We start from the raw sequence: 26,504 nt of genomic DNA, 5'->3' as shown, positions 1-26,504 counted from the left end.
GTGATATGTGAACTTTTATAATATTGTAAGCATTTATGCGGACTTCATCTTCATCTGTACAAAGTCATCATCAATCATCGGCTCGTGTTCGTTTTTGCGTCGGCGCCATTTTTCCTTCTTGGAATAAAGCGTCGTCTCAACCGTGGTATTTCAAGTGGTGGAGGCGCTTTAAGATCCCTTCGACCTCAATCCACTTCAAGATCTCTCCTGGAGCTACGTTCGGGACGCCGCTTACGCCAAGAGGCCGCCATGTCGCAAGACCAGACCGCAGCATCCACCATCTCGGTTCAAGTGCCAGCCACCCCCAATCCCAGCCCTGCCAACAACCGGTATCGCGACCCTGAAATCTTCTCTGGCTTGCCTGGTGAGGACGTTGAAGACTGGCTCGACAACTACGATCGTGTCAGTGAATACAACAACTGGAACGAGACGTCGAGGTTAAACAACGTGCCATTTTACGTCTCTCAAGTAGCCAAGACATGGTTCCTGAATCATGAGAGAGACTTCCGTGATTGGTCATCTTTCAGGGAGCAGCTACGGCGGATTTTCGGCACACCCACGGTTCGTTCGGAAGTTGCGAAAAAGAGGCTGTCTGAGCGCGTCCAGCATTATGGCGAATCGTATACCTCGTACATTGAGGACATCCTCGCGCTTTGCCGCCGTGTCGACAGTGCCATGCCAGAACCTGATCGCGTGCGACACCTTCTTAAGGGTATCGGATCTACTGCCTTCAACGCACTCGCCGCTCAAAACCCTTCGACGGTGTCGGACGTCGTCTCCGTCTGTCAGCGCCTCGACGCCCTGCAGTCAATCCGCTTGCAACCGGACTTTTCCGACAACCCCCTGGCAAACAGTATTGAGCTCCGGTCTATCATTCGAGCCATAATTCGTGAGGAATTGAGAGCGCACGGCTCACCCCCTTGCAGCAGCGCTCACGTCCAACCTGCTTCTACTGACCTGCGCGGTATTATTAAGGAGGAATTGGCGTCCCTGCAGAACGCCCAGCATACCAACGCTTCTCCTTGCCCACAACCGGCTTCTTACGCCCAGATTGCTGCAATGCCAGCCGCGCCGTCTCCAATAACACCCCCTGCGCCTGTTAACGATCACCTGGCACCTTTAGTCACCCGAGCTGCGAACCCACCTTACTACTCTGCCTGGCGTTCGTCGAGACCTATCTGCTACTACTGCGGCTTTCGAGGACATATCTCCCGGTTTTGCCGACGCCGCCAGCAAGACGAACGTCGGGGTTACGCGGCCTTTGAACGCGATGAGCCACCTCCTCGCGTTTACCGCACTTATGACGATAATCCTCCCGTTCGCCGATCTCCATCTCCGGCCGACTTCTCCAACACCGCACTCATCACACGTGCCTCGAGACGCCGCTCCCCATCGCCGCTCCGACGTTCTGTTTCGCCACTTCGACCTGTCTCCCAACTTCATGTCCAGCGACCGGAAAACTAACCAGTGCAGTTTTTGGAGGGAAAACTGCATCGCCGCGAAGTGCTCCAAGTCCTCCTGAACGTCCTTCGAACATGTTATCGGTGTCTGTGGAGGGTGTGCCTTTGTTAGCTCTGATTGACACGGGAGCTACTATATCTGTTATGCGCGCGGACCTGTGCTCTCGTCTGCGGAAAGTGAAGACGCCTTATATTGGATCATCCTTGATTGGGGCTAATGGAGCAATCATTCGACCATCAGCCCAATGTACAGCGCGCGTCTTCATTGATGGTATCTGTCATCACATTAAGTTCGCGATTTTATTCCCGTGCGCTCATGAACTAATTTTAGGTTGGGACTTTCTCTCGTCAGCGTCCGCTTTAATCTCTTGCCGTCAACGTGTAGTCCATATGAGCGAGACAGTTCATTGCAGCGGGAGTACCGATGAGCCACGACTGCGTTTTCTCACTGCTGCCGATTCTGTACTGCCTCCCGGCCACGAGCAAGTCATAAGTCTCTCTTCTACGGACATCACCAATGGCGACGTGTTCATCACTCCTTACGGTCGCTGTCTTGCCCGTGGGATTGTCTTCGCTTCCTGCCTGGTGCGGTTCAAAGAAAGCTCTGCGTTAATCATCGCTTTAAATGCGACCACTGAGACAATCCTCCTACCTCAAGGCTCCGCAGTGACCTGTTATGTGGATACCCAACCAGTCTCCCTGCTTCCTCTTGCCGCCTCGCAAGCTCTTCCTCAACAAGACAAATCTGCTTCATCTGCCCTTACTTCCGTGATAAGCCCTGACCTTACTGCTGCTCAACATGAAGCGTTGCTAAAATTGCTCACGAAGCACCAGGCCTCCTTCGATATGGATACTTCGTCACTCGGACAGACTTCCGTTGCCTTCCATCGTATCGACACCGATGGCCGGACTATTGTACGCCGTCGTCCCTACCGAGTCTCTTTGGCCGAACGCAAAATCATCGAGGAGAACGTCGCCGATATGCTGAAAAGAAACGTCATACGTCCCTCCGCCAGTGCTTGGTCATCACCCGTCGTTTTGGTGCAGAAGAAGGATGGATCGGTACGATTTTGTGTTGACTACCGTGCGCTAAACAAGATCACCCGTAAGGATGTATATCCGATGCCCCGTATCGATGACGCCCTTGATTCGTTGCAAGGCGCGCAATATTTCTCCAGCCTTGATCTTCGCTCCGGATATTGGCAAATCCCAATGCACGAAGCGGACAAAGAAAAGACCGCCTTTTCTACTCCGGATGGTCTTTATGAATTTAATGTAATGCCTTTCGGTCTATGCAATGCTCCCGCCACATTTGAAAGAATGATCGACACGGTTCTTCGCGGCCTCAAGTGGAAAACTTGTCTATGTTACCTCGACGACATCGTCGTGTTTTCCTCGACTTTCACGGACCATCTCCAACGCTTAGATGAAGTGCTCACATGCCTTTCTAATGCCGGACTTCAACTAAACACGAGGAAGTGCCGTTTCGCTAGCACAACGATTAAAGTCCTGGGTCATCTCGTTAGCAAAGACGGCATCCAGCCCGATCCGGATAAAATTTCCGCGGTGCTCAACTTTCCACGTCCACTTCGTGCAAAAGAACTGCGCAGCTTCATTGGGCTCGCCTCATACTTTCGCCGTTTTATCCGGAACTTTGCCAGCATTGCGGCTTCACAATATATAGATTAAAGGCTAATTATTGACTTGATATGTAGAGGTGTTCATAAGTCATTTTTTGTTTTAATTATATGTCACTGAATTCCTATGAAGCGTGTTGTGTGTTCGTGTGTTACAGAGAGCATACGCTTCGCCTTCATTTTCGAAATCTGTTCGTACTGAACAAGTTCAAGAATCTTCTACGGTGAAAATCCCTACGTCGTGACAGATGTACGTATGATGAAAGTCACGAATAGTGCAGCAAATGCAGCTCACTGAGATCATAGCCAAGAAAACACCAATATAAAGCGGCGTGAACACAACTACATAAAATTTTGCGTTTAGGTACCATAATACCAAGTAACCAAGTTGCCATATTATTAACTAATAAGTGCTGTGGTGTGGTTTCCCTTTATACGAGTGCTGAAAGGACTCCCTGTAGTATCGGATAAAACAGCAGCGCTTACAAAACTATGAAAACATGCTGTGTCAAAGCGACTTGTTGCTTACACGTAATTTTTTTTTGCCATCTAGCAAGTACTTGTCAAAGGACGGCTGTTGGCTGAGATACCGTAGCCGACCTTAGCGTCTTTTCCAGCTTTTATTAGTTTTTGCTTGATTAGGCAAGACACATAAGAGGCTTCAAACAAGATCAAATGAACCAGCGTGAACACCAAGGTTACCTCGCTGTCGCAGAAAGGAGCCAAATCACCACACATCTTGGAGGTACATATTACATATAAAGAGCTTCACCCAAGTCGGTTCGCGAACTAGTGCAAACAGTGAACATAACTTTCAACCGAAAGTAAGTGCACAATATGAATTATGTTGTAGCACAGCATTTCATGCAACGTCGTTCATTCGTGGCTCGCAAGTAAAAAAGCCCACAAGGCAAAATCTGCAAAACGCTCGGCGAGTAACCGAGATAATATTTTTAACTTTTTATCTCTCACGTGGTCAAGCACTTCACAGACGTCACACAATTTTTTGAGCTGGGCTTCCTTGACGCAGGCCGAGTGGCTGTGCTCGATTATTGTTAACATATATTATGTTGCACACCAAACAGGTTCAGTGTTCTACCAATGTCATCATAACTCAGTTATCGCAATGCTATTACTGCGACATTTACATTGGAACCCGCAGCTCGGGGCTTTTCTCATTTTCTTTATTTTTCTTTATTTTGTAGGAAAAGCACGAGAAACTGTGCTATAACCAGTTGTGTTTATGAGTAAATGTATGTTTAATGAAACGAGAGTCGACATACGTATATGTGCATACGTAATGCTGCTCTATACCAACGACATATGGCTAGCAACAAGATGAATAAAAAAAACATTGTTTCTCATCGTTTGCCTCAATTGTGGTTGTGCAAGTAACAGTCATTTTGAGCGCAAGCTTATGCTGGCAACTAATGTACTAGTTCTTTAATGACTAAGGGCACTATACGTTGTCCAGAACCACCACATCGTTGCAAGGCTCGCGCATGCAGAAGTTCGACTGAATCTTTAATACAGTAAAGCAATGTTGGTAACCTTTCTTGCGAAATCAGCAACAACGAGAACCTCGAAGGCAATCGTAACTACGCTTTGTGCGCATTAGTTCTTTCCTGACATCATTACTCCCCCAAGCGTATACATTTCTGCACTGATGCACGAAATGAAAAGCTGCTTGCCACTGTTTGCCTATAAGCTTGACCTGCTGGAGATTTCTGTTTCCACGTGCAATTTCTGGCTTAGCAGCACGAGGCTGACCTTTACCTTTTTTTCATTCGCGCGATAGGGTAACTCAATAATGCAGTTCATCTTAGCTCGAACTGCTTTTCCAATTGATATGCAGTTGCTGTTGACGAAAACAAAAATTTGGGCCCAGTGTTCGCAAAAGCAATGGTCGACTTCTTTTTCTTTCCTTCAACTGTTTTCTTTCCATGCTTTCAGTCACAAGCAGCGCCTATGCAAAGTTCTAAGCAAATTTATTAATCAAGCCATCAGCTACTGTGTATGCTAATCTTTCGAACGCAATATGGCGGGACTTGATAGAGGAAGCGATGGTACCGGTTTCAATCAGTACAAAAAAATTTAGCATTCATCCATCTCGCATGCATTTGCAAGCTTCCAAGAAATATTTCGGTAAATCTCATCGTATCGACCGCATCGTTAAGTGCAGAAGGAGAGGGAAACGCAAAATCATTCAACAGCTAAATCGGTTACACTATAGCATCACATTTTACTTTTTTTATTTTATTGCTCGCCCTTATTTCTAAAAAATCAATGAAGTAATAAATTAGGCACACAAGTGCTCGACAATTTTTTTCCTGTTGTCAAGAAGGAGGTTGGATTGCCTGTAACGCGGAGCACACTTCTTCAGCTTCAGCTTGAAACCTCTTACTAAAAAACATGGGAACAAAAAAGTATCGTTCGACGTCCACAGCACCAATTTTGACGAACTTTCTTGCATTTAAAATAATAAGATAAGATATAGCAGCTGTAGATGGTATGTTTTCAATTTACATTATCAATAATTTTAGGAAAGCTTGTGAAAATCGTAAAATGTCAGAAAACTCGACTATGAACTCTGCAACTTTGTAACTCCGTAATAATTAACGATATCAAAATTATATAAACCGCATCTATTAGGACATCTAAACGGACGAAATTCATATATTATACACAACAGTGTTATAGACTTGTGAGTTGCGAGTAGGGCTTTCGCTAAACCATCCTAAGCATTGTAACAGTAACATATCAAGTTTGTCCGCTTTGCATGCTCGAGCATATTTATGCGGTTCACAGAACGATGATATCTGTCTTGGTGCAGAGTTCATTTATGTTCGATACAGGCCTGTACAAAAAAAAACGGCCCACACAGAAACACTTGTCAAACACTTGCGCTAGACGACATCGACGTGACGTCATAATTATTGTATAATGTTCTGTGAGCTTGATCTCTACAAAAGCTACCACCGTCTTTTTTTTTTTCTGTCTTTTTTTCCTGCGACACCTCTTGTTTATTTCAGTGAAATCCTTTGTATTCGAGAAATCCTTTCACCTTTCATGAATAGTTTGGTGTTCCCATTTTATCATTCTTATTTCTTTTTTTATTTCGTTTTTATTGCTCCATTCCGCGGTAATCACTGCGTATCTTAAAATTTGAATAATTTATTGCAGGATGCATAGTGTGTTTTCCTTTAATGCATATTCAATATTCTACATGTACGATTGTGTTTTGTATGCATCGCACCATAAACGTTTTTGCGTATGTTAATATAAAGCAGTGCTATTCTTTGCTTTCTTTTATTTATTCATTTTCATTTTATTCGTTTTCTACAAAGCACGTTTGTATTCTTAGTGCTGGTTGTTATGTTGCTTTATCATTCGTTATTGCTATATTTCAACAATTAATGGTTGTTTTATTTTCATTAGTTGGTTGTTTGCTTTTACAGGTTGCATTTTGGTCTTTTCAACTTCGTACCATTAGTGCCTGCAGCATTAATTGCTTTTCTCTATGTAGTAATAATAGGAAGCTCCCCTGACAGTGTTTACATTGGGACCTTCTGATGCTCCCCAAAATCTGCGTGCCCGTTTATGAACATGCCACGAAAAAAAATAATAAGACCAAACTGAAACAATTATAGATGCGATGGCGAGCTCGTGCAGAAATTCGAAAGTAGTTTCGCTATCACGTTCCGATTCTGCGTCGTTTTCTGACACGTCGGCTTTCCACTTTCGATAAAGGCGTCTATTTGGCGTTGCGGAATTGTGCTGTACGCATCCCTTTTGGTGACGTTTCAATACCTTTATTTATTTATTTATTTCATGCTGGTCTGTTGGCGACGGCGGCAATGACTAAGCCAAGCCAGCTGCAGCCTGTTCAACGGTTGCGCGAACGTCTCCGTTTCGGCACAGGTGAAAGGTCCGGAGGCGGTGCGGTTCCCGAACGTGCGCTACGCGGACGGCACGCAGGCTGCCGTGCTGGGACTTCGGTTCCGCGTCGAGGCACGCCACTTCAGCGACAGCGACGGACTGCGCCTCAAGTGCACGGCCACGCAGTCGCGCGTGGTCGCGCTCAGCTCCGAGGAGACCGTCCAGGGAGCCCACCAGCGGTCGTCAGGGTTCCGCTTCGCCTCTGACCGTGCCGCCACTTCTTCGCGTGAGTATGTCGTCGTGGGCAGGGCGCACGCAGTTCCAGCGCGGCCGTGGTCTGTTTTCCCGGCTCTCCCGTCTTCTTAGGTGAACGTCGTAAGAAGCCGGGGTTGTTCATTCGTACTGGCTGGGAAAGTTACTACGTGACCTAACGTTTTCCTTAAATTCGCAGTGATCGATCCCAAATTCAGATACTACCATGTTCTGCCATCACCATTTATACCGACTGTTATCGCCAAGTCCTTGCTGCGGGGTTAAAATTGGTGGCTTCCGAAATTCAAGTACGCATGTGAATGGAGGAAGAGGGAACAGATACGCAATCTTATTAGATACGCAAGGAGCGAAAGGTAATATATCCTCCCCTCACCCCATACGATCTTACAACGTGACGGCACCTCATATGCAGCACCGAGGAGCCGATTAAGCACGTGCCCTATAAAATATGCCTGAAACAAAACAATTGCTAACACAGCACGCATGGCCTCACACTGAGCCAACTTACTCGGGCTAGCAGAAGGAACTTGCACAGAATGACGTCAAACAGAAGTAGTTATTGGTGGTTTAGGCAGGGAGTGGAAGAGAAGCTTGACTGTGTAACGTATGGTACTTCGTGCTTCCTTTCTTGATTATTTCTGCAGTCACAGTGTGCATCATTTATAACAAAGAGCGTATGCGCTCTCACTCTGACGTCATCTAGTAGGGTCGAAAAGGATAATCGATGTCTGCCCCATCCTGCCTCAACCTATAGCGACGTGTGGGCCGTCAAGCTTACTGAATGACGTCACGTCTCAAAGTGAGCAGGCCGATGCTTTTTAAAAATTGTTCCGTCATCAGACTTTTCTGGATTCTATACATGAGTTTTGAGAACTAGTACCATCGGAGAGCCCAGAAAAGCCACATTCTGAAAACAGATTACATTCGCAACCATCCGGTGTTCGCTGTTCTAAAAACACCTCCTGCCGGTTCTGTCTTTTGCGCAGTTAACGGCGGCCGCTTTGCAAGACTCTTCTGCTGGTGGTGGATCCTGAAGACTCTGCGCTCGGCACTCTAGTCTGGTGGCACAATGGCTAATAGATTGGACTTTTACGTACCTAGTGGAGAGCGAAAAATTGATAATTACAAAAGCTACAAAGAAGGCGACGATATGACGTTAGAGCGGCATGAGAGCAAGACAACGGCGCCGGCTCTCAGGCTGGGCCAACAAAACTGTCTGGAGCTGCGAAAACGTTGGCCCGACGAGACGTTCACCACCTTAACGGGATACACATGTCCTGAGAGCGAAAAATGCTTGTATTGGCTAACCGACTGTCGTATGACGACCGGCTGAAATTCGACATACAGTAGGGAGAACGCCGCGAAAGCTACCTTCGCCTGTCTCGCATCATTACCAGTATTTGCAGTGGCTCCGCATTCGAGCCAGAATGAGAAATCCTGCGGAAACGATGAGTGTTTATACAAGCAAGAGAGTTACGGCGCACTTGAAACGAGAACCTGGTTGAAAACTAGAAGGAGGCATGACCTAATATTCACACCCAGTGTCATATGTCTTACAGACAAGCAAGGTACCGTATGTGTCACATACATATATTTCTGGGCTTCGAGTACTCTGTTGAACGAGGGTAGTGCAACATATCTTATGACTTCGCTTTTCTCATGTTAGGAACTTTGCTTTCGTTTGATATGCTTATGACGAACAAAAAAGAGCGCACTCTAAAACGCCGATAAAGGCCGAGGCGAATCCACAGCGCTGTAGTGTCGTCATTGCCTTTGTTTCCGTTTTTGTGTGTGCGCTGTATTTCGTCAAGGGGTGCAACAGCAAACCCAACTTTCTTCTCTAACTAAATTTTATATTTTTTGCTAGGGAGTGCACTTTTTTACAGAATTCCGTGCGAATGAGGAATTCGTGTATACACGGCTCTTTAGGCTCGGCCACTGGCTCGTTCGCACTCAAGTTAATTTCGCACGGAAAGTGGGATTCCGCGCTGTATTTCATTTATTATCATGTTTGGATATAGTATTTGCCTGTTTCATTCTGAAATACACCAACTGGGTGTCGTCTGGGACCATTCGGTGCACAAATAAGTATATCGACGAAAAGAACGGCAGCACCCTCTATTGCTGTTACAACAAAACACGACGCATGCTGCATTCGTCGTAGCAGTGAAAGACGGCGCCACCGTTGATTTGCTAAGAAAATATAAGCCTTTTTATTCGGCATCAGCGCACACGAGGATTGCTGCAGGTTTATTTTGGATAACACAGGCAATGGGATACTGCATCTAAAGGTAGCATTACGCAAAATAAATCGCAAGATGCCAACTTTCTAAGAAACGTGAGTGCAGAAGGTTGAGCTGTTTGTCGGGAACAGCGCTGTCAATCTGGCTTTAATATTTGCGCAACACTTTGCGGATAGAGTTGTGAAACCTTACCTCCAGAATTTCGCTCTTCCTTATCTCCAACTCGACGTCTGTGCACAGTTGTTGTTGTTGTCGTTGGCTTTTTATATGATCAAATTTCCCATCTGGTTTACTTCTTATCGTGAACGGCAGCAGACTACAATTAGCAAGCAACAAAGCACTCAAAACGAGAGAAAAAATGCGTTGTCGGCGTTTGCAACGTGTCACTTACAAGCTGCGAAATGTAGCTGCGAGCAAGTATAGTTCGGCTCCTAAGTTGTGTTGACATAAGTCTGGGTGTGATAAAAAACAGAAAGCAACACTGGCGCCCACATGTACACAAATCACTTGCGCTGGTACACTAACCCAACTGTACCGTAAACCTCATTTCGCAAAAGAAAAATAGCTAACACCTCAAGAGTATATATGAAAAATCTTGTCAATTAATTGGTCTTCCAGATGCATCGACCATTGGCTATCGTGGCCGTAGTTTGGCTGACCGGTTTTCTTATTGATGTTCTACAATGTTCTCAGGTAACGGTGTAATGTTGGCGTCCCCCGTACATAGAAGACATGCAGCTGCAGAAATGTCATAAATGTCTTGTGCATCATTCCTTTTTCACTTGTTGTTCAGTTTTAACTCACCCTTATCCCGTAACCTCCGGCGTTGTTTGCTGAAATCTAGCTACCGCTAGGATGCAACCTGCACGTGCTTCAAGGTGCCGGTATTTCTTTTGAAATTTGTCGGACGCAGTGTCGCGCAAGACTTACTCGGACAGGCGAAGGTATTTTTCGCGGTTCTCGTTCACTTTAACGTCTCTAACCAATTGGAAACAACGGCAAACGCTTAACTCTGTTCGTAGCGCACGAGGAACGTGCGTCACAGTGCTTCGGGAAATACGACGGTGAGACTGGACACGTTGTGAGCGTCGTCTGCTTCGTGACCGAGGAACTCAAGATGACTTCGTCAAAATAGTCAAGAGGGGAGAGATGGCATAATGCTCCATCCGACCACCGAGATACGCTCTGAATGCGACGGCAATCGTGAGTGACCGGTGCCTCTTCGTGTTGGTGTCGTGCGCGTGACCACGTCGACCGGCGGCTGCGCAGAACACGCGGCCACTGCAGGAGGTGGTGGGAAGAGCGCGAGTCGAGCCACGCTTTCTCTCTGGACGCATCTCACGGGGCAGTGCTGTGCGTTGTCACACGATAAGCGGAGCTGGTCTCTTTTTACATGTATGTGTGTATTTTTTTATTTCATTTTTCTGTTATTGTGTAATACGGTCTTAAGTGTCTTTCGGCCGCAGTTGTAGATATTCCTTTGATGACGTCGTCGCTTGAACACAAACATTGAACTTTGCTCCAGCACCTCGCATTCAGTAAGAGTATCGACTCTCTACTGCACTATAGGCCGCTTGAGTGGCAGGGAAGTACGAGTCAGGAGTAGTATGTGAATAACGACTCTAAAAACAACGATTAGTCATTGTTTACCTGCAGTAAAAGCAAGAAGTATGACGCCGAGTGCCCTAGAATGGGCTTGCCCTCACGCAATCGTTAGGCTAGGAGCTTGCTATCATAAAAACTACTCTGTGGGTACTAGGCTGTGCCAACTAAACTTTAAGGTAGAAGTAATACAGGATATAATTTTTTTGTGAGCGCGAAAGACCCTGTTCTCTTTTCATACACTTTACAGCAGTTGTTTAGAAGCAATTCGTGATGAGAAACACTGTACCAGCCTTCATAAAACAATGATTTCCTTCTTTTCGACATAAAAACACTCATATATTCATTTCCTTTCTTTATTTTTTAACGATGCATTTGCGAAGAGTGTATGTTTGGTGATACCATTTATTTATATTAGGGCAGGTATCTGTAGTCAGCCGACAATTAATAGTAAGATAATTTCGAATATGGTTGCTTGCGCAAAAAGTGACATATCAAATGGCTAATTTAGGGCAAGTTTCAGATTACAAGCCAACGGGGAAGAGAATCCACAATCAATAAAAATCTAACATACGCTCTTAGTTACTCGTTGTTTTTAGCTTATTTTCGTGCTTGTTTATTGGCCGTTACCAAGTCGAAAATGTCAGGCAACGTTATGAAACCAGAACACTATATAGCGCTATAATGCACTAGGAGGTACTATGAAAATGAGAATTATTTCATACGAGCAAAGGAAGCGTCATTTGAGTTGCTGGTAGAATTTTTGCCCGATGCATTCTCTGTGAGTATAGTGCAATGTCCCGCGTGCGTGTAAACATGTGCCTCCCATTTACCATCGTGTTACCTCAAAGACACGTTGCGTTATGTCTAGTTACCGGGACGACCACCGCAAACAGCAGTGACCGCAACCGACGCATCTAGCACGTCGGGCGATCATTCCTATGCTGCTCAAGTCCCCAGCGAGTGTCTATATGTTTGTCGCAAATGACGGGAAAAGATCAACCATTAACTATTCAGCACCGGTTCACCAGTTCCGAAGTTAGAGGGAAACTAAAGACGTTTGTTCTGCCCCGTGAGACCTTCTCGCGTGGCCAACGACGTGGCCTTCTCTGACTCACACCTACGGCTCGCTTCTGGATGGACGCGGCAATCTCGGCCGGACATTGGGGACTGCTGCGTCTGCAGTGGCAACGCGCCTAGACGAAGGAGCTGCTCAACACCAGCGGGGACAACAAGCGAGGACACTCAAAGGACAGCTAACCATGTGGTCCTGCTTCCTGGTCCTTGTGTCCTTCGTGGAACTCGCACCGCGACTCCTCCTTTCCCTCGTTCGTAACTTTTGTGCACACAGACGTGCGCGCGCTGTTGAATCCTTCCCTCCACGCATACCGAGTGCGCGGGCTGAACAGTGGGGAAAAATTAAAAAAAAAAGACACGCACAGACGCACATGCCTGTTTTGACTTCGAGGTTTTAACTCTCTGTGTAGTGAGATGTTTCCAGCTCGCAACTCCCAGTGGATATTTTCTTCCCTTGTTTTTTCTTTCTTCGCGCGACAAAAAAAGAAAAGAAAAAACTGCTGCTGCTGTTGCTGATGCTTGTATTGCTGTAAATATATATATATACATAAGCTATATATATATTATTAAAAATGACAAAGTTCAAGTGCAGTGTTTCGTCTTCATTTCTTCTTTGTGTGGTTGCACGAAGCCGCTGATAAGTCGTTTCCTTGCGGCAAATTTTGCCGGGTTGCCACTCGTGCACGCGCTTTAGACGGGCTTGAAATTTCGTTGCACGCACGATAAGTTTGCCCCGGCATTGCCTTTAGTAAAAGCTTAATGGTCTCCCGATGCACCGAACACGCGTTTTGAATTGACATGAAGGTTGAAGGTTGCATGAGAAAACCTATAAGCTACATGCACTATTTGAATCAAAGATGATCGATATGCATTAATTACAATAAGCAATAATTTTAGATTCATGTTTCCCACTACACAGCTGTAGATTGTTGGTGAGAGAGACTGGGAGAAAGGAGACCGGAAACTGAGTGAAGTAGAGAAGCACACAGGGCGGGCCGGCAGGTTAAACTGTCGCTGTACTTTAGAATCACTTTATAGGCTGCCCTAAAGCGATGCCTTAGGATGGGTGTTTAAGGTGCCTTTTAAGGGTGCCTTAAAGGGTGCCTTTTAAAGGTGCCCTTTTTTAAGGTGCCTAAACACCTTAAACACCTGTTTAAGGTGTTTAAGAGGTGCCTTAAAATTTAGTTTAATGTTTGCGAGCGGAATGTTTTTTCTGCTCTTAACATCAGTTGCTTAAATTTTTATCTTAGGTGGTGGTGGTGGTGGTGGTATCTTATTTGCTCACATAACAGCTTACTTAAGAATACGCCGCTGTTGCTCGACGTATCGTGCTATCGTAAAGAAGCATCGCTGAGTCGCAGGCTTGCTCCCTTATGAATCAATTAAGCCAATCTTAATAATCAATATAAATAAGCAAGTCGTGCTGTGCTGGAATAAACCCATAATCATTCTACTCCCAAACATTCGCTTGACCGTTTGAGCTACAAAGGTGCTCGGCTAATCAGATCATTATACAGGATGTTTCAGCGAACACTTTCGAAAATTCTTGAAGGTTGCCTGCGGCAAATAGCCCAATTCGAGTTTACTTGAAGAGGCGGACATTACTTGCACAGGAAATTGAGATGCATAATCGAGTAATTAAAATCACTAATGAAGTTTTTTTTACTAATTAAAATACGGCCCATATTGCAATTTACAAATTCTAGCCGTGGAGTTCGCAAGGCGGATTCGCTTGGAACAAATTCTCAGGACAACACCAGTTTCGAGATATCAATTCCCGAAATTTGTGGAGAAGTGCACTGGTGTTCCAGTTACTTTTGTGCTTGAATGCATAAACGAAATTTTGTTAAGAAAGTAACTGGAACGCCAATGCATTTCTCTGCAAAGTTCGGGAATTAACATATCGAAACTGGTGTCATCCGGAGAATTTGTTCCAAGTGGATCCGCCTTGGAACTCCACGGCTAGAATTTGTAGCAATACGGGCCATAACGTAATTAGTTGAAAGCTTAATTATTCCATCTGTGTTAATTAGACGCTTGTGCATTTCAATTTCTTGTGCAAGTAATGTCCGCCTCTTCGAGTAGACCAGCTCATGAACTAGAATTGTACTATCTGCCACAGACAACCCTTAAAAAATATGTTTGAAAGTGTTCGCTGAAACACCCGGTATATCACGCATTGTAGAAGGCACTCCACGGAAGAACGTGTCAAGCTCACGTGCGCAGAGAGCGGCTATGATGATTTCAGCGTTTGTTTTCTGTATTGACAAATCTTCGCATTGAAGAAAGAGCTGTGGATCATTTCAACCAGCCAGGAAAGAAAACTGGCTGCCTGTCAGAGAAATAGTGAGCACGCTGTCCCGTCTTCCACCGCTACTGTCGTGACAAGTGAGGGGGACAAAGTAGAATGATCACGGGTGGGTGACAGATTTTTTGCTGTACCTCTCGTCAAAATACACAAAGCTTGCGAGACTAAGTATGCCGGCTTCGCGTCGTAGCAGGTCGGGTGTGCTGCGCTTGAAATCGGATGACCCATACAACGCTGGCCCAGAGTCAGCAGAAATAAACAGAACGCTACGCTTGCAAATTTTAGTGATATCGACTTTTCTTAGTTAGGCGCTGTCTTCTTTAATGTACATCGATATTTCAAACCTAGCCTAACCCAAACTAATTTAATTTAACGCCACCTTGTCGGTAAGCGCTGACAGGTGCCCTGTAGAAAGCTCCAGGTGCTTTGTGCTTTGGCAAAGGAAAAAGAATGCGAATGCAGCACGCATGCCATGCAAGATCTGTTCAGAATATGATTGATTTATTTAATCACTCAGGTGATGAGCTTAGCACGCGCAGTTATAAGTTAGAGCTGTTTTGAACGAGAATTGTGTTGATGGTATAGGGCCACTGCTATAGCCGCTGGTATAGCCGCATCAATTGAATTGACGTCATAGCCGCTGCCTGGGTAAGCTGAAACATCTCTACTGTGAACTGTTTGGGATCCGACTGCTGGTACGATCTGTTGGGAACTCGGCGCTGACGCCCGTGGTTGTACCTGGGTCGCAAGCCCCAAGGGTAGCGTTGGCCTGGCGGCCTGGGGTACAACTGGAAGCATCCGAAGGTCCCGGCAAAGCATGAGTCGACTGGTAACAACGAAACAACTTGTTTATTTTAACATCGCAAAGAGTTGGCGGTCAGGTTTGACCGAAGTAGAGAGACGGGAGAGCACTTCACTCAACAGAAGAAATCGGAGCCCTCCTTTTGGCGTCCGGGGGCAGCTGTTTTTATACTCTCGCAGTTGAGGGCAAGAAGGAACCCCTCAAAAGACGAGCACGTGAATGTACAATGGGCTAATGGTGACGCACACTGTCGTGGCGCTGCGCACAATCTCGTAGCACCCTGTCGTGGCGCTGCGCACGATCTCGTAGCACCCCGTCGTGGCGCTGCGCACGATCTCGTAGCACCCTGTCGTGGCGCTGCCGGTCGGACACAATGACTGTAACGAGAAGATGGTCCCTGCTTTGGCATCGCCTGTTTCGGGCACAATGACTGGAACGAGATCCCTGCTTTGGCATCGCCTGTTTCGGGCCCAATAACTGGAATGAGATCCCTGCTTTGGCATCGCCTGTTTCGGGCACAATGACTGGAACGAGATCCCTAGGCGGTCGCATCGCCGCAGACGCGCCTGGAAACACCTGGCGATGAGTGTTGCGGCGACGACGATCGGGCCAAAATGTCTGCCGCCCCGCCGCAGTCGCGCCGGCAAAACCACGTGTCGCAGGCGAAACGCAACAGACCGCCCCGCCGGGGGAAGGAGATCCCGATGGACAGGGGACTGCATCCGCTGTCCGGAGGGATGTCGCTCGATGATGCTCATAACCGAAGTCGGGCGTCCCTCGACGTTTCTTGAGCGCAGCGCACAGAGAAAGCCTCGTTCTCTCGTTCAGGTTCGCACGGGACACTGCAAAGTGACTTCGGGAGAGTTCACATTTTTGTTCTCGTTCCCGGCAAGCGTTAGAACTACGCTGAAAACTCAACCGCTCAGTCAGCAAGCACGGCACAACCCTCACTAAGCCCTGCCAGGCTCTTTCCCCTTTTTATACCACTGCCTAGTTCCTTACAGTAGTCTAGCATCACTCAGAACGCGTCCACAAATTGAAAAATTGCACTAGAAAGCATATCATCACTTTGAAACACTAAACAAAAGCAATATGTTAAAAAAAAAATCCTGCCTCAGGAAGAAAACATCAGTAACAAACAATTTTGAGGCTGATTCCTACGTTAGGGGCTTCGACTTAAGCCATCGGCGTTACCGTTGAGACTCCCCTTTTTGTAACGCACCTCAAAGGAATATTGTTGTAAAGCGAGGCTCCAGCGCAGGAGGCGGCCATTTTTGGGAGAGATGGTCTGCAGCCATTGGAGAGGGCAGTGATCCGTCTCAATGATAAACCTCGAGCCGGCTAGATAGCATGACAATTTCTGAACGGCCCACACGAGACACGCACACTCTTTCTCGGTGGCGCTATACGCCTGCTCACGACTGGTCAGCTTACGACTAGCATACAGGACGGGGTGTTCTACTTCTCCATTTTCCCGTTGGCACAGTACAACGCCCATGCCTCGCTCACTAGCATCGCACTGAACAATGAACCCTTTTGTATAGTCTGGCGATCGTAGCACAGGCTGGCTTGTTAGGGCACTCTTTAGGGCGCTAAAAGCTCTTTCCTTGGTCTCGTCCCAGACGACTGTTTGAGGCTCTGTCTTTCTTAGAGCATCCGTCAGGGGAGCCGCGATATCAGAGTACCTAGGGATGTACCTCTGATAGTAGCCGGCGACACCCAAGAACGACCGAATATCGGTCTTGGTGCGCGGTTGCGGAAAGTCTCGCACAGCGGCCACTTTTATTTCAGAGGGGCGGCGACGACCCTGACCAATCACGTGACCGAGGTAGACAACCTCGGCCTGTGCTATCTGGCACTTAGGAGCCTTGACTGTCAAGCCCGCTTCGCGCAGGCGGGTTAGCACTGCCCGCAAGTGTGTCATATGCTCAGACCAGGATGCGGAGAATATCGCTACGTCGTCTAGATACGGTAAAGCGAATTCTTGCTGTCCCCGCAACACTTTATCCATGAGGCTTGAAAAACAGTATGGCGCGTTCTTCAAACCAAAACTCAACACTTTAGGACGGAATGTTCCCATTGGTGAAATGAACGCCGCATACCTACTAGCCTCTTCTGTAAGTGGAACCTGCCAATAACCCCTGACAAGATCTAGGGTGGAAATAAACTGAGCGCTACTAACTTTCTCAAGGCGCTCCTCGATGTTAGGGATCGGATAAATTTGATCCTTAGTGATGGAATTAAGCCTGCGGTAGTCGACGCAAGGACGAGGTTCCTTGCCCGGTACCTCAACTAAAATCAAAGGGGAGGTATAATCACTCTCACCTGCCTCAATAACACCGAGCTGTAGCATTTTCTTTACCTCAGCCTCCATAATATCGCTCTGGCGGGGTGACACCCGATACGCCTTGGATCGTACTGGCTCTGGGGAGGTAAGTTCTATATCATGAGTAAGTACCGAAGTCCTACCAGGCCTCTCAGAGAACAGACCTTGAAACTCTTGTAATAGCTGGTGTAGTTCGGTTTTCTGCTCGGGCGACAGCGGTGCTTTACTGATAAGGTCACTAATGACTTGACCGGTGTCTTCCCTGTTCGTCACCGAGCCTAGACCCGGAAGCTCGACCGGAAGCTCTTCAGGAACGTTTACCATCATGCACACCACTGCTTCCCTTTGTCTATAAGGTTTGAGCAGATTACAGTGGTAAACTTGCTGTGCTTTCCGCTTTCCTGGCAGACTTACCACGTAGCTAACGTCCGACAGTTTCTGAACAATTCGTGCTGGGCCCTCCCACTGCACGTCTAGTTTGTTGTTTAGCGATGTGCGCAATATCATGACCTCATCGCCAACCTCAAAACGACGGGCCCTGGCTGTCCGATCATAATAAACCTTGGCCCTCTGCTGGGCCTTTGTCATTGCTTCACCTGACAACTCCTGTGCCCTTCTTAAGCGTTCGAGGAGCTTAAGCACGTACTCCACCACGACTGGGTCGTCGCCCCTACCTTCCCATGATTCTCGAAGCATGCGAAGCGGAGATCGAAGCGAGCGACCGTACACCAGTTCAGCTGGCGAAAACCCCGTAGCCGCATGCGGCGCGGTTCTTAACGCAAACATCACCCCAGGCAAACACAGCTCCCAGTCAGTTCGATGTTCAAAACACAACGCTCTCAACACGCGCTTCATGACGGAGTGGAGCTTCTCAACGGAATTCGACTGTGGGTGGTACACTGAGCTGTGTAACAGCTTTACCCCACACCTTTCGAGAAAAGTTGTCGTCAAAGCGCTAGTAAACACTGTGCCCTGATCTGATTGAATTTCTGCAGGAAAACCAACTCGCGCAAATATGGACAGTAGTGCATTAACTATCTCAACTGAGCTGAGTTCTTTAAGCGGCACTGCCTCAGGGAACTTTGTCGCTGGGCAGATCACAGTCAAAATGTGTCTGTACCCCGTGGCTGTTACCGGCAGAGGTCCCACTGTATCAATAACGAGCCGTCTAAAAGGCTCCGTTATGATAGGTACCAATTTCAACGGCGCCCTTGATTTGTCCCCTGGTTTGCCCACCCGCTGACAAGTGTCACATGTCCTCACGAAATGGTCTGCGTCCCGAAAACACCCTGGCCAATAGTACTCTTGCAAGAGACGGTCCTTAGTTTTCTTAACTCCTAGGTGTCCGGACCACGAACCCCCGTGTGACAAGCGCAGCAGATCCTGACGATAGCATTGAGGCACGACCAGCTGATCGAACTCCACTCCTCTTCGGTCTAGATACTTCCGGTACAGGACTCCACCTCTTTCCACAAAACGCGCAGTTTTCCTGGCGATACCTTCTTTGACATTGCAGCGCACGTTTTCCAGGCTGCCATCCTTTTTTTGCTCGGCTATCAAAGCCGTCCGGCTGACTGTTAGCAACCTATCAAGTCCGTCTGACGTCGGCGCGATGAGCAAATCAGTAGATAGCTCTTCTAACTTTCCCGCGTCGGGCGTTTCCTCTCCAGTATCTGGCGCCTTTAACGTTACAGACTCAAGTTTATTCAGTTCGGGCGTGCTCGGAATATCAGCTTGCTGCGCCTCTGACCCTTTTTCGTTGTTTGATAACGTCGGCCCCGCAACTACCGCCTTTGCAGCGAGCTCCCGAACCTTCGATCTGGTTAAGGCCTGAACACTAGCTTCACCAAACAAAAGCCCCTTCTCGCGCAGGAGGTGATCGGACCTGTTTGAAAATAGGTACGGGTACTGGGGTGGCAGCATAGATGACACTGCCGCCTCTGTCTCAAGCGCTCCGAAAGGTCCTTCAATAAGCACTTTTGCTACCGGCAGACACACGCTATGAGCTTCCACGGCTTGCTTGATCCATGCGCACTCGCCCGTGAACATATGGGGTTCTACGTAAGACGGGTGAACTACATCCATCGTAGCTGCGGAATCGCGAAGCACTCGGCACTCTTTCCCGTTCACGAGGAGGTCTCGCATGTAAGGCTCGAGAAGCTTCATGTTCTCGTCAGTGCTGCCTAATGAAAAAAACACAACTTTTGGTGTTGTTTCCGGACACTGCGCCGAAAAGTGACCCGGCTTCTGGCACGTATAACAAACGCCCGCTCGCCTCATCTCGAACCGCTTTCTGCGTTCGGCTTCGGCTGCCGCCGTCTCTTTACGTTTGGTCGGACTGCTTTCACTCGCATCCTCACTACGCGTGTCCCTCTTTAATCTCATGGGCGTGAACTTCGGCCTCTCAAACTTCGAGCCAAATTCACCCTTTTGACCGTCCTTAGCTCCGCGAGCCCGACGCGTCACAAACTCCTCGGCTAGCTCAGCGGCTTTAGCCACCGTACAAACGTCTGGCCTATCCAAGACCCAGTATCGCACGTTCTCCGGTAACCGACTATAAAACTGTTCTAGCCCGAAACACTGCAGAACTTTATCGTGGTCACCAAACGCTTTCTCTTCTTTGAGCCACTCCTGCATGTTCGACATAAGCCTATACGCAAACTCTGTATATGACTCACTTCTGCCTTTCTCATTTTCCCGAAACTTCCGACGGAACGCCTCCGCAGACAGCCGGTACTTTTTTAGCAGACTCGATTTTACTTTGTCGAAATCCTCTGCTTCCTCTCTATCCAAGCGAGCGACTACGTCGGCCGCCTCGCCGGGTAACAAAGTGAGCAAGCGCTGTGGCCACGTTTCCCGAGAGAACCCCTGCTTCTCGCACGTTCGCTCAAAGTTAACCAGGAACAAACCAATGTCCTCTCCAAGCTTAAACGGCCGCATCAGGTCAGTCATTTTGAACAATACGCGTTCTCCTGCACCGTGTGCCTGACTTCCATTACGAGCGCGTTCCATCTCTACCTCAAGACGCTTCATTTCCAAAGCGTGTTGACGGTCACGCTCTTCTTTTTCTTTCTGCTCTTTAAGTTCGCGCTCCTGTTTCTCTTTTTGCTCTTTAAGTTCGCGCTCCTGTTTCTCTTTTTGCTCTTTAAGTTCGCGCTCCTGTTTCTCTTTTTGCTCTTTAAGTTCGCGCTCCTGTCTTTTTGACCTCTCCTCAATAGTCTCAAGGCATTCCGACAGCTCGTCATCCTCAGCCTCTAACTCAAGAATAGCCTTTAGCAGTTCTGGTTTTCTGAGTTTGTCTGAGACATCCAGACCCAACTCTCTTGCAAGCTCCAACAATTTCGGTTTGCGCAACGACTTCAAATCCATGGCTGCTCTGAATGCTGCTTTCTCTACTGCTTACTATTGTCTTGCCGCAAACTAACCCGGCAGCAACGACAACCACAATTACCAGCTCTGTTTCTAACACTAACAAAAGCCTGGCAAAGCTCAGAAGAAGAAAGTCCCGCACTCACCAAACCTCGCAGGCAGGAATTCCGCGCAGTCGTTCCGCTGCAGGCAACCAGTCGTCACACAGGGCTCGTTGCACTGCTCCCGGATCGTCGTTGAGCTGCTCAGCATACAGTCAACTGCATCTCTTCGCTGCTGGCCTCCGTTGTCGCGATCTCGCCGCTGGCAGACAGTTGTTTGAAGTCGTAGGCGATCCCACCGCTGCCACCAGATGTTTGGGATCCGACTGCTGGTACGATCTGTTGGGAACTCGGCGCTGACGCCCGTGGTTGTACCTGGGTCGCAAGCCCCAAGGGTAGCGTTGGCCTGGCGGCCTGGGGTACAACTGGAAGCATCCGAAGGTCCCGGCAAAGCATGAGTCGACTGGTAACAACGAAACAACTTGTTTATTTTAACATCGCAAAGAGTTGGCGGTCAGGTTTGACCGAAGTAGAGAGACGGGAGAGCACTTCACTCAACAGAAGAAATCGGAGCCCTCCTTTTGGCGTCCGGGGGCAGCTGTTTTTATACTCTCGCAGTTGAGGGCAAGAAGGAACCCCTCAAAAGACGAGCACGTGAATGTACAATGGGCTAATGGTGACGCACACTGTCGTGGCGCTGCGCACGATCTCGTAGCACCCTGTCGTGGCGCTGCGCACGATCTCGTAGCACCCCGTCGTGGCGCTGCGCACGATCTCGTAGCACCCTGTCGTGGCGCTGCCGGTCGGACACAATGACTGTAACGAGAAGATGGTCCCTGCTTTGGCATCGCCTGTTTCGGGCACAATGACTGGAACGAGATCCCTGCTTTGGCATCGCCTGTTTCGGGCCCAATAACTGGAATGAGATCCCTGCTTTGGCATCGCCTGTTTCGGGCACAATGACTGGAACGAGATCCCTAGGCGGTCGCATCGCCGCAGACGCGCCTGGAAACACCTGGCGATGAGTGTTGCGGCGACGACGATCGGGCCAAAATGTCTGCCGCCCCGCCGCAGTCGCGCCGGCAAAACCACGTGTCGCAGGCGAAACGCAACAGAACCGAATAACGCAGGTCACAAGAGCAAGAGAAAGTGCAAATGTGCAAACAGACCTTCTTTCACTCCGCCTTGTGGTTTACGCTGTTCTTGGGTGTATACAGATGCGCAGCGAAGAAGACAAGACAGACAGCAGTAGACGCACACAGTTCCGTTTCCGTTGCATTGATAGTGAGTGGTTTCCACGACAACAGAGAGCTAATGGCTGTTCCACGTTATGGCATGTTGTCAGCACGTGCCACTTTTCACTAACTGTGCTCTTGAGCAAAGTGTCATTAAATGTTATATGTACGCCATTACTTCTTGGCTATGCAGTATAAGAATTCGGTTATCTCACGTGCCAAAGCCCCCAATTTATTATGAGGAACATCCTAGTGTGGGACTCCGGATTGACTTTGACCACCTGGGGATCTTTAACGTGTCCCCAATGCACCGGACGCGGGAGCTTTTGCATTTCACCCCCATCGAAATGCGTCCGCCGCTGCTGAGATTTGAACCTGCGACCTCGTGCTTGGCAGCGCAACACCATAGCCGCTAAGCCGCCCAGCGGCGGGTGGCAGGCGTATTATGAACTGCACTACTGTTAAAAGGACACTAAAGCGAAACAATAAATCAGTTTAGACTAATGAAGCATTGTTTGAGAACCCTGCAGGCAGTCATTTCAAAGAAATAGTTTGATTATTAGATGAGAAAATGAAGGTCCAATTATTAGTATTTGAATTCGCGCAGAAACCCCAGCGCCGGTACGTCAGCGTGACGTCTGGGATTCCAAAGTATGCATTTGGGCCGCGTTGGCTGAATAAAGGTTCCCGAAACGTGCCATGTTCAATATTTGGTTCCTTTAGAACAAAATGTAGTCAATCTGTACCGCTATATATATTTAGTAGGCCCTAGAAGATGCCATCAAAATTCAAGACGTCACAGCCCCCAGGTGCGGGAACTTAAGTAGGCGTTGCCACCCGTACCCGCCACCGTCAAAACGCGTCATGTCTGAGCCGTGTACTGGAGCCGGGTTCCTCTCTCGCTTCTCTCTCTCTCCTCTCTCTACACGCTGAGCCACCTAGCAGCGCCACCACGAACTCGGCGCAAAGACCCCTTCTTTTGCGCGGCCTCCGAGATTGCACCCGTGGAACGCCAGTGCGCGTGAGCGGTGTACTGCAGCCGGGCTCCTCTCTCGCGCTTCCCTCTGGACACAGTGCGCCATCTAGTGGCGTACCCGGGAAGCCCGGTCGTGGCCTCCAGGATACGTGGCGCGCTGGTGCGTGACGGATTATTATTCCTTCGCTTATGGCGGGCAATTGTGGCGCAGCGCTGAAGCATCAGGCTTCTGAGTAATCCGTGTCGCTCGCGTTCAGTTCCGTACAGCGCCAAATAAATCTGAAACGATTTGCCTTGCATCGGAAAGCGGCGCAAAGAGGCATGGTAGACCCAACTTGAGTTAAGTAAGCTAAGAATGATGTTCGCATAAAAAGTCAAGCGCAAAGTATACCGCTACCATGAGCGTTCATTTTCCGCTGTTCTTACACAGTGGCCGCTAATAAGGGCGTACAAGGCACCCGGGTCCCTGCAGTCGTCCACTCTAAGTTAAGAGCTTATGCTGGCAGAGTTTTCGTCGTTGTCTTGAGCAAACACAGGTTTCTGCACGTTGAAACGTCTCGATTTTGATTGTGACGCCAGCCGTTATGTGATTTTGAATGGTACCTCCCGTTCGCATGAACTGGAATTGCTCTATTCGCAAAGCCCTTTTTTTTACATTTTAGTAATTTTTCTGGCTCTCTCGCTTTCTATCGTCTCTACCCAGTTTTCTGATCTAATTTGTTTGTAAAGCGAGTATCTTTCAAATCATTACACAGGCTAATTCTTCTCATCTACGGCACTATTTGCAGGTAAAAAAGAACATGTCGCGACTCTAAAGGAGTGCTCAAAACAAAACGAAACGGCTAAACACACGCACTTAGAACAAGACTATAACCGGTCACAGGTACGGTACAGTGCTGGTTTGAAAGCAAGAAAGCGAGCTTTGCTTTATTCAGAATGCTTTTGACTTAAAGCGAGTACGTAGACCCAGTGTGGCGATACAAGGGCAATGCAAGTGCTCCTTCCCCTCTGATTCAGTAAAAATTGTCACAAGTGTGTGTGTGTGTGGGGAGGGGGGGGGGGGGTTGCGCGCGTGTGCGTGCACGTGGTTTGTTAACGTAGAACAGTACCTATCGTCTTTGGTTTCTCCTCAATAAAAATGACCCAGTGGCGCTTCTTTCGTTGTCGATAACGTAGCCTTCAAAGTGACCAATAAAACACGGGTGCCAGTTTTGCGCTACAGTCCGCGGTCAAAAAAATGAAAAAAAGGAACACATCTATGTTGTTATGAACCCAATGCAAGAGATCGCAGGAACAGTCGTCAATCGAAGCAGCAGAAATGATTGCTTCGCTGGAAAACAATTCCCCACTTAAAGCAAACGCAAAAATCAACACGAAACGCAAGCGGTCATTGGTTCGTCTGGGCCCATAAGCGAAGACCACGCGAAGCGATCATTAAACTTGGACAATTTATGCGCAGCGTTTTTCCAGTCAATACGCTTGTACGAAGTAATGCGAGTGTGTAAGCGACTATGCCACATAAGCTACCAGGCTTTTTTTTGTTTGTTTGTTTAGCCTACGATCGGTGCGTCAATTTGAACCATCATCTCCATAGAACGCAGTGTCTTGTATTTCTTTCTTTTTTCTTTTATATGTGTTCGCGTCTACTCCGACAGCAACGCATCCTGAACGGCGTCGACATTGATCGCAGTATTGCACCCTCGCAATGCTATATGCATGAGGCATCATACGCTCTCGGCTCCCACGTGCTCACGTTTTGTCTCGTTAAATGATATGGCTGATACAATGCCGCAGTGTATGAATACACAACGACACAAAATGAAAGAAAAAGAAAGCCCTCAAACCAGCTACACGAAACGAAAAGAAAAAGAAAGGTCATCGCGGACATGGGGAAATGTTGGGAAGAGATGTAGAAGGAAGGGGGAGAGCGTATTAGAGCGGGCGAGAGAAAAGAAAAAGTGCCTCATTTTCGACAAATACCCGATCCGCGGCGACCACGTAAAAAAATTTGAAATTCGAATCACAAGCTCCGACTGACCGTGCCGGCGGCTGATCTCTGCGCCGTGGCGCCGTATTCATGACCACGGACACGGATCGCGGCGGACCCGTTCTATGGCAACGGCCGTGTACGGAAAAGCCGCCGTCTGCCAGCATTGGGCCTTGTGTACCTACGCGGCTCGACAGCGGCTCCAGCGGCATACATGACGAGCATTAATACGCAGCGGGGTCCCATCTGCATAACGAGGTCGATTTTTAATTCCCTAAAACGGACCCCGTCTGCGCATATTTTGCAGTTTGAGAGCAGTGCGTGCGTCTGTTGATGGTGGGCGAACAGACGCACAAAGCCTCTGCCACTCGCGCCCAGTTCTGCTTTTCGTCTGGAAGTTGTTCCTTTTTTTGGTATCTTTCGGCGCCTGCGCTAAAAGCCACCGGGCACTATCGCTGTTAGGGATACGCGGAAGCACCGTGCCGGCGCGAGAGTAACAGCCATTAATCAACTTTGAGTTTCGGGTCGGCAGCTTCCATACCTTAATTAATTGATCAAATTGGTCGAAAGGATAGCCGGGCGTGGTGCGCTGCCGCTATTCTTGCAACGAACTCAAAAACGCTGTCATACAAGAGGGACACTCGCCTTTACGGGTTGCACCCCACAGCTCGAATCCGTGACCCACATAAGTGAGACAGCGGGGAAACAGCAAGAGGCTAACGCTTTTTCAACGTACTTAAATCCTTATGTTTCAATTAACTTAGCCGTCTACAACGATCTTTATGGGAGGTAATCAATCGCCCGCACCTTCGCATGCTTATTAATTACACCGCGCACACTTCTGTGCATGATCGGGTAGTCTTCTCATAGCCACTAAGACTCGAGGTACTAGTCTGAACATCGGAGAATTCCGCCATATTGTCAAATTTTGTGATGGCGGCATTTTGAGCTAATCAAAGAGATCGTAGCAGCCATCTGCAGATGGCTATGATCTTTTTCGCATACATCCCACAGCCTACAGGAATGAATTCCCGTGGTGCGGGACCACACCAACCCTATATCGCATTACGTGGAAGTGCACGCTACATAACATAGAACACCATGACACGAACACCACGAGGGAGCAACGGGAGTCACTGCTGTCCAGCTCGGCTCTCGACGACCAGCTCAAGCTTATCCAGAAAGCTGAGAAGATGGCAAGAGCCAGCGGAGCCCTGGTCTAGGGGCCCCGAGCATTTGCGATTATTCTGATTATTATTTTAATAAAGTGTATCTATCCTACGTCGAGA

General features: G+C 48.1%; 1 protein-coding gene across 1 annotated transcript in view; it reads left to right on the top strand.

The window, feature by feature from the left end:
- Positions 1 to 12,721, top strand: part of LOC142571698 (cell adhesion molecule 4-like) — a 344,797-nt gene extending 332,076 nt beyond the window's left edge. The window contains exons 7-8 of the mRNA XM_075680234.1: positions 7,019 to 7,262; positions 8,236 to 12,721. Coding sequence (XP_075536349.1) covers positions 7,019 to 7,262; positions 8,236 to 8,306 — 315 coding nt within the window. The 3' untranslated portion in view covers positions 8,307 to 12,721. The remainder of the gene's footprint in view (positions 1 to 7,018; positions 7,263 to 8,235) is intronic.
- The last annotated feature ends 13,783 nt before the right edge of the window (positions 12,722 to 26,504 follow it).

Source organism: Dermacentor variabilis, chromosome 2, assembly GCF_050947875.1.
Source record: "Dermacentor variabilis isolate Ectoservices chromosome 2, ASM5094787v1, whole genome shotgun sequence".
NCBI classification, from domain to species: domain Eukaryota; kingdom Metazoa; phylum Arthropoda; class Arachnida; order Ixodida; family Ixodidae; genus Dermacentor; species Dermacentor variabilis.
This window is presented reverse-complemented; position numbering and strand designations above follow the sequence as displayed.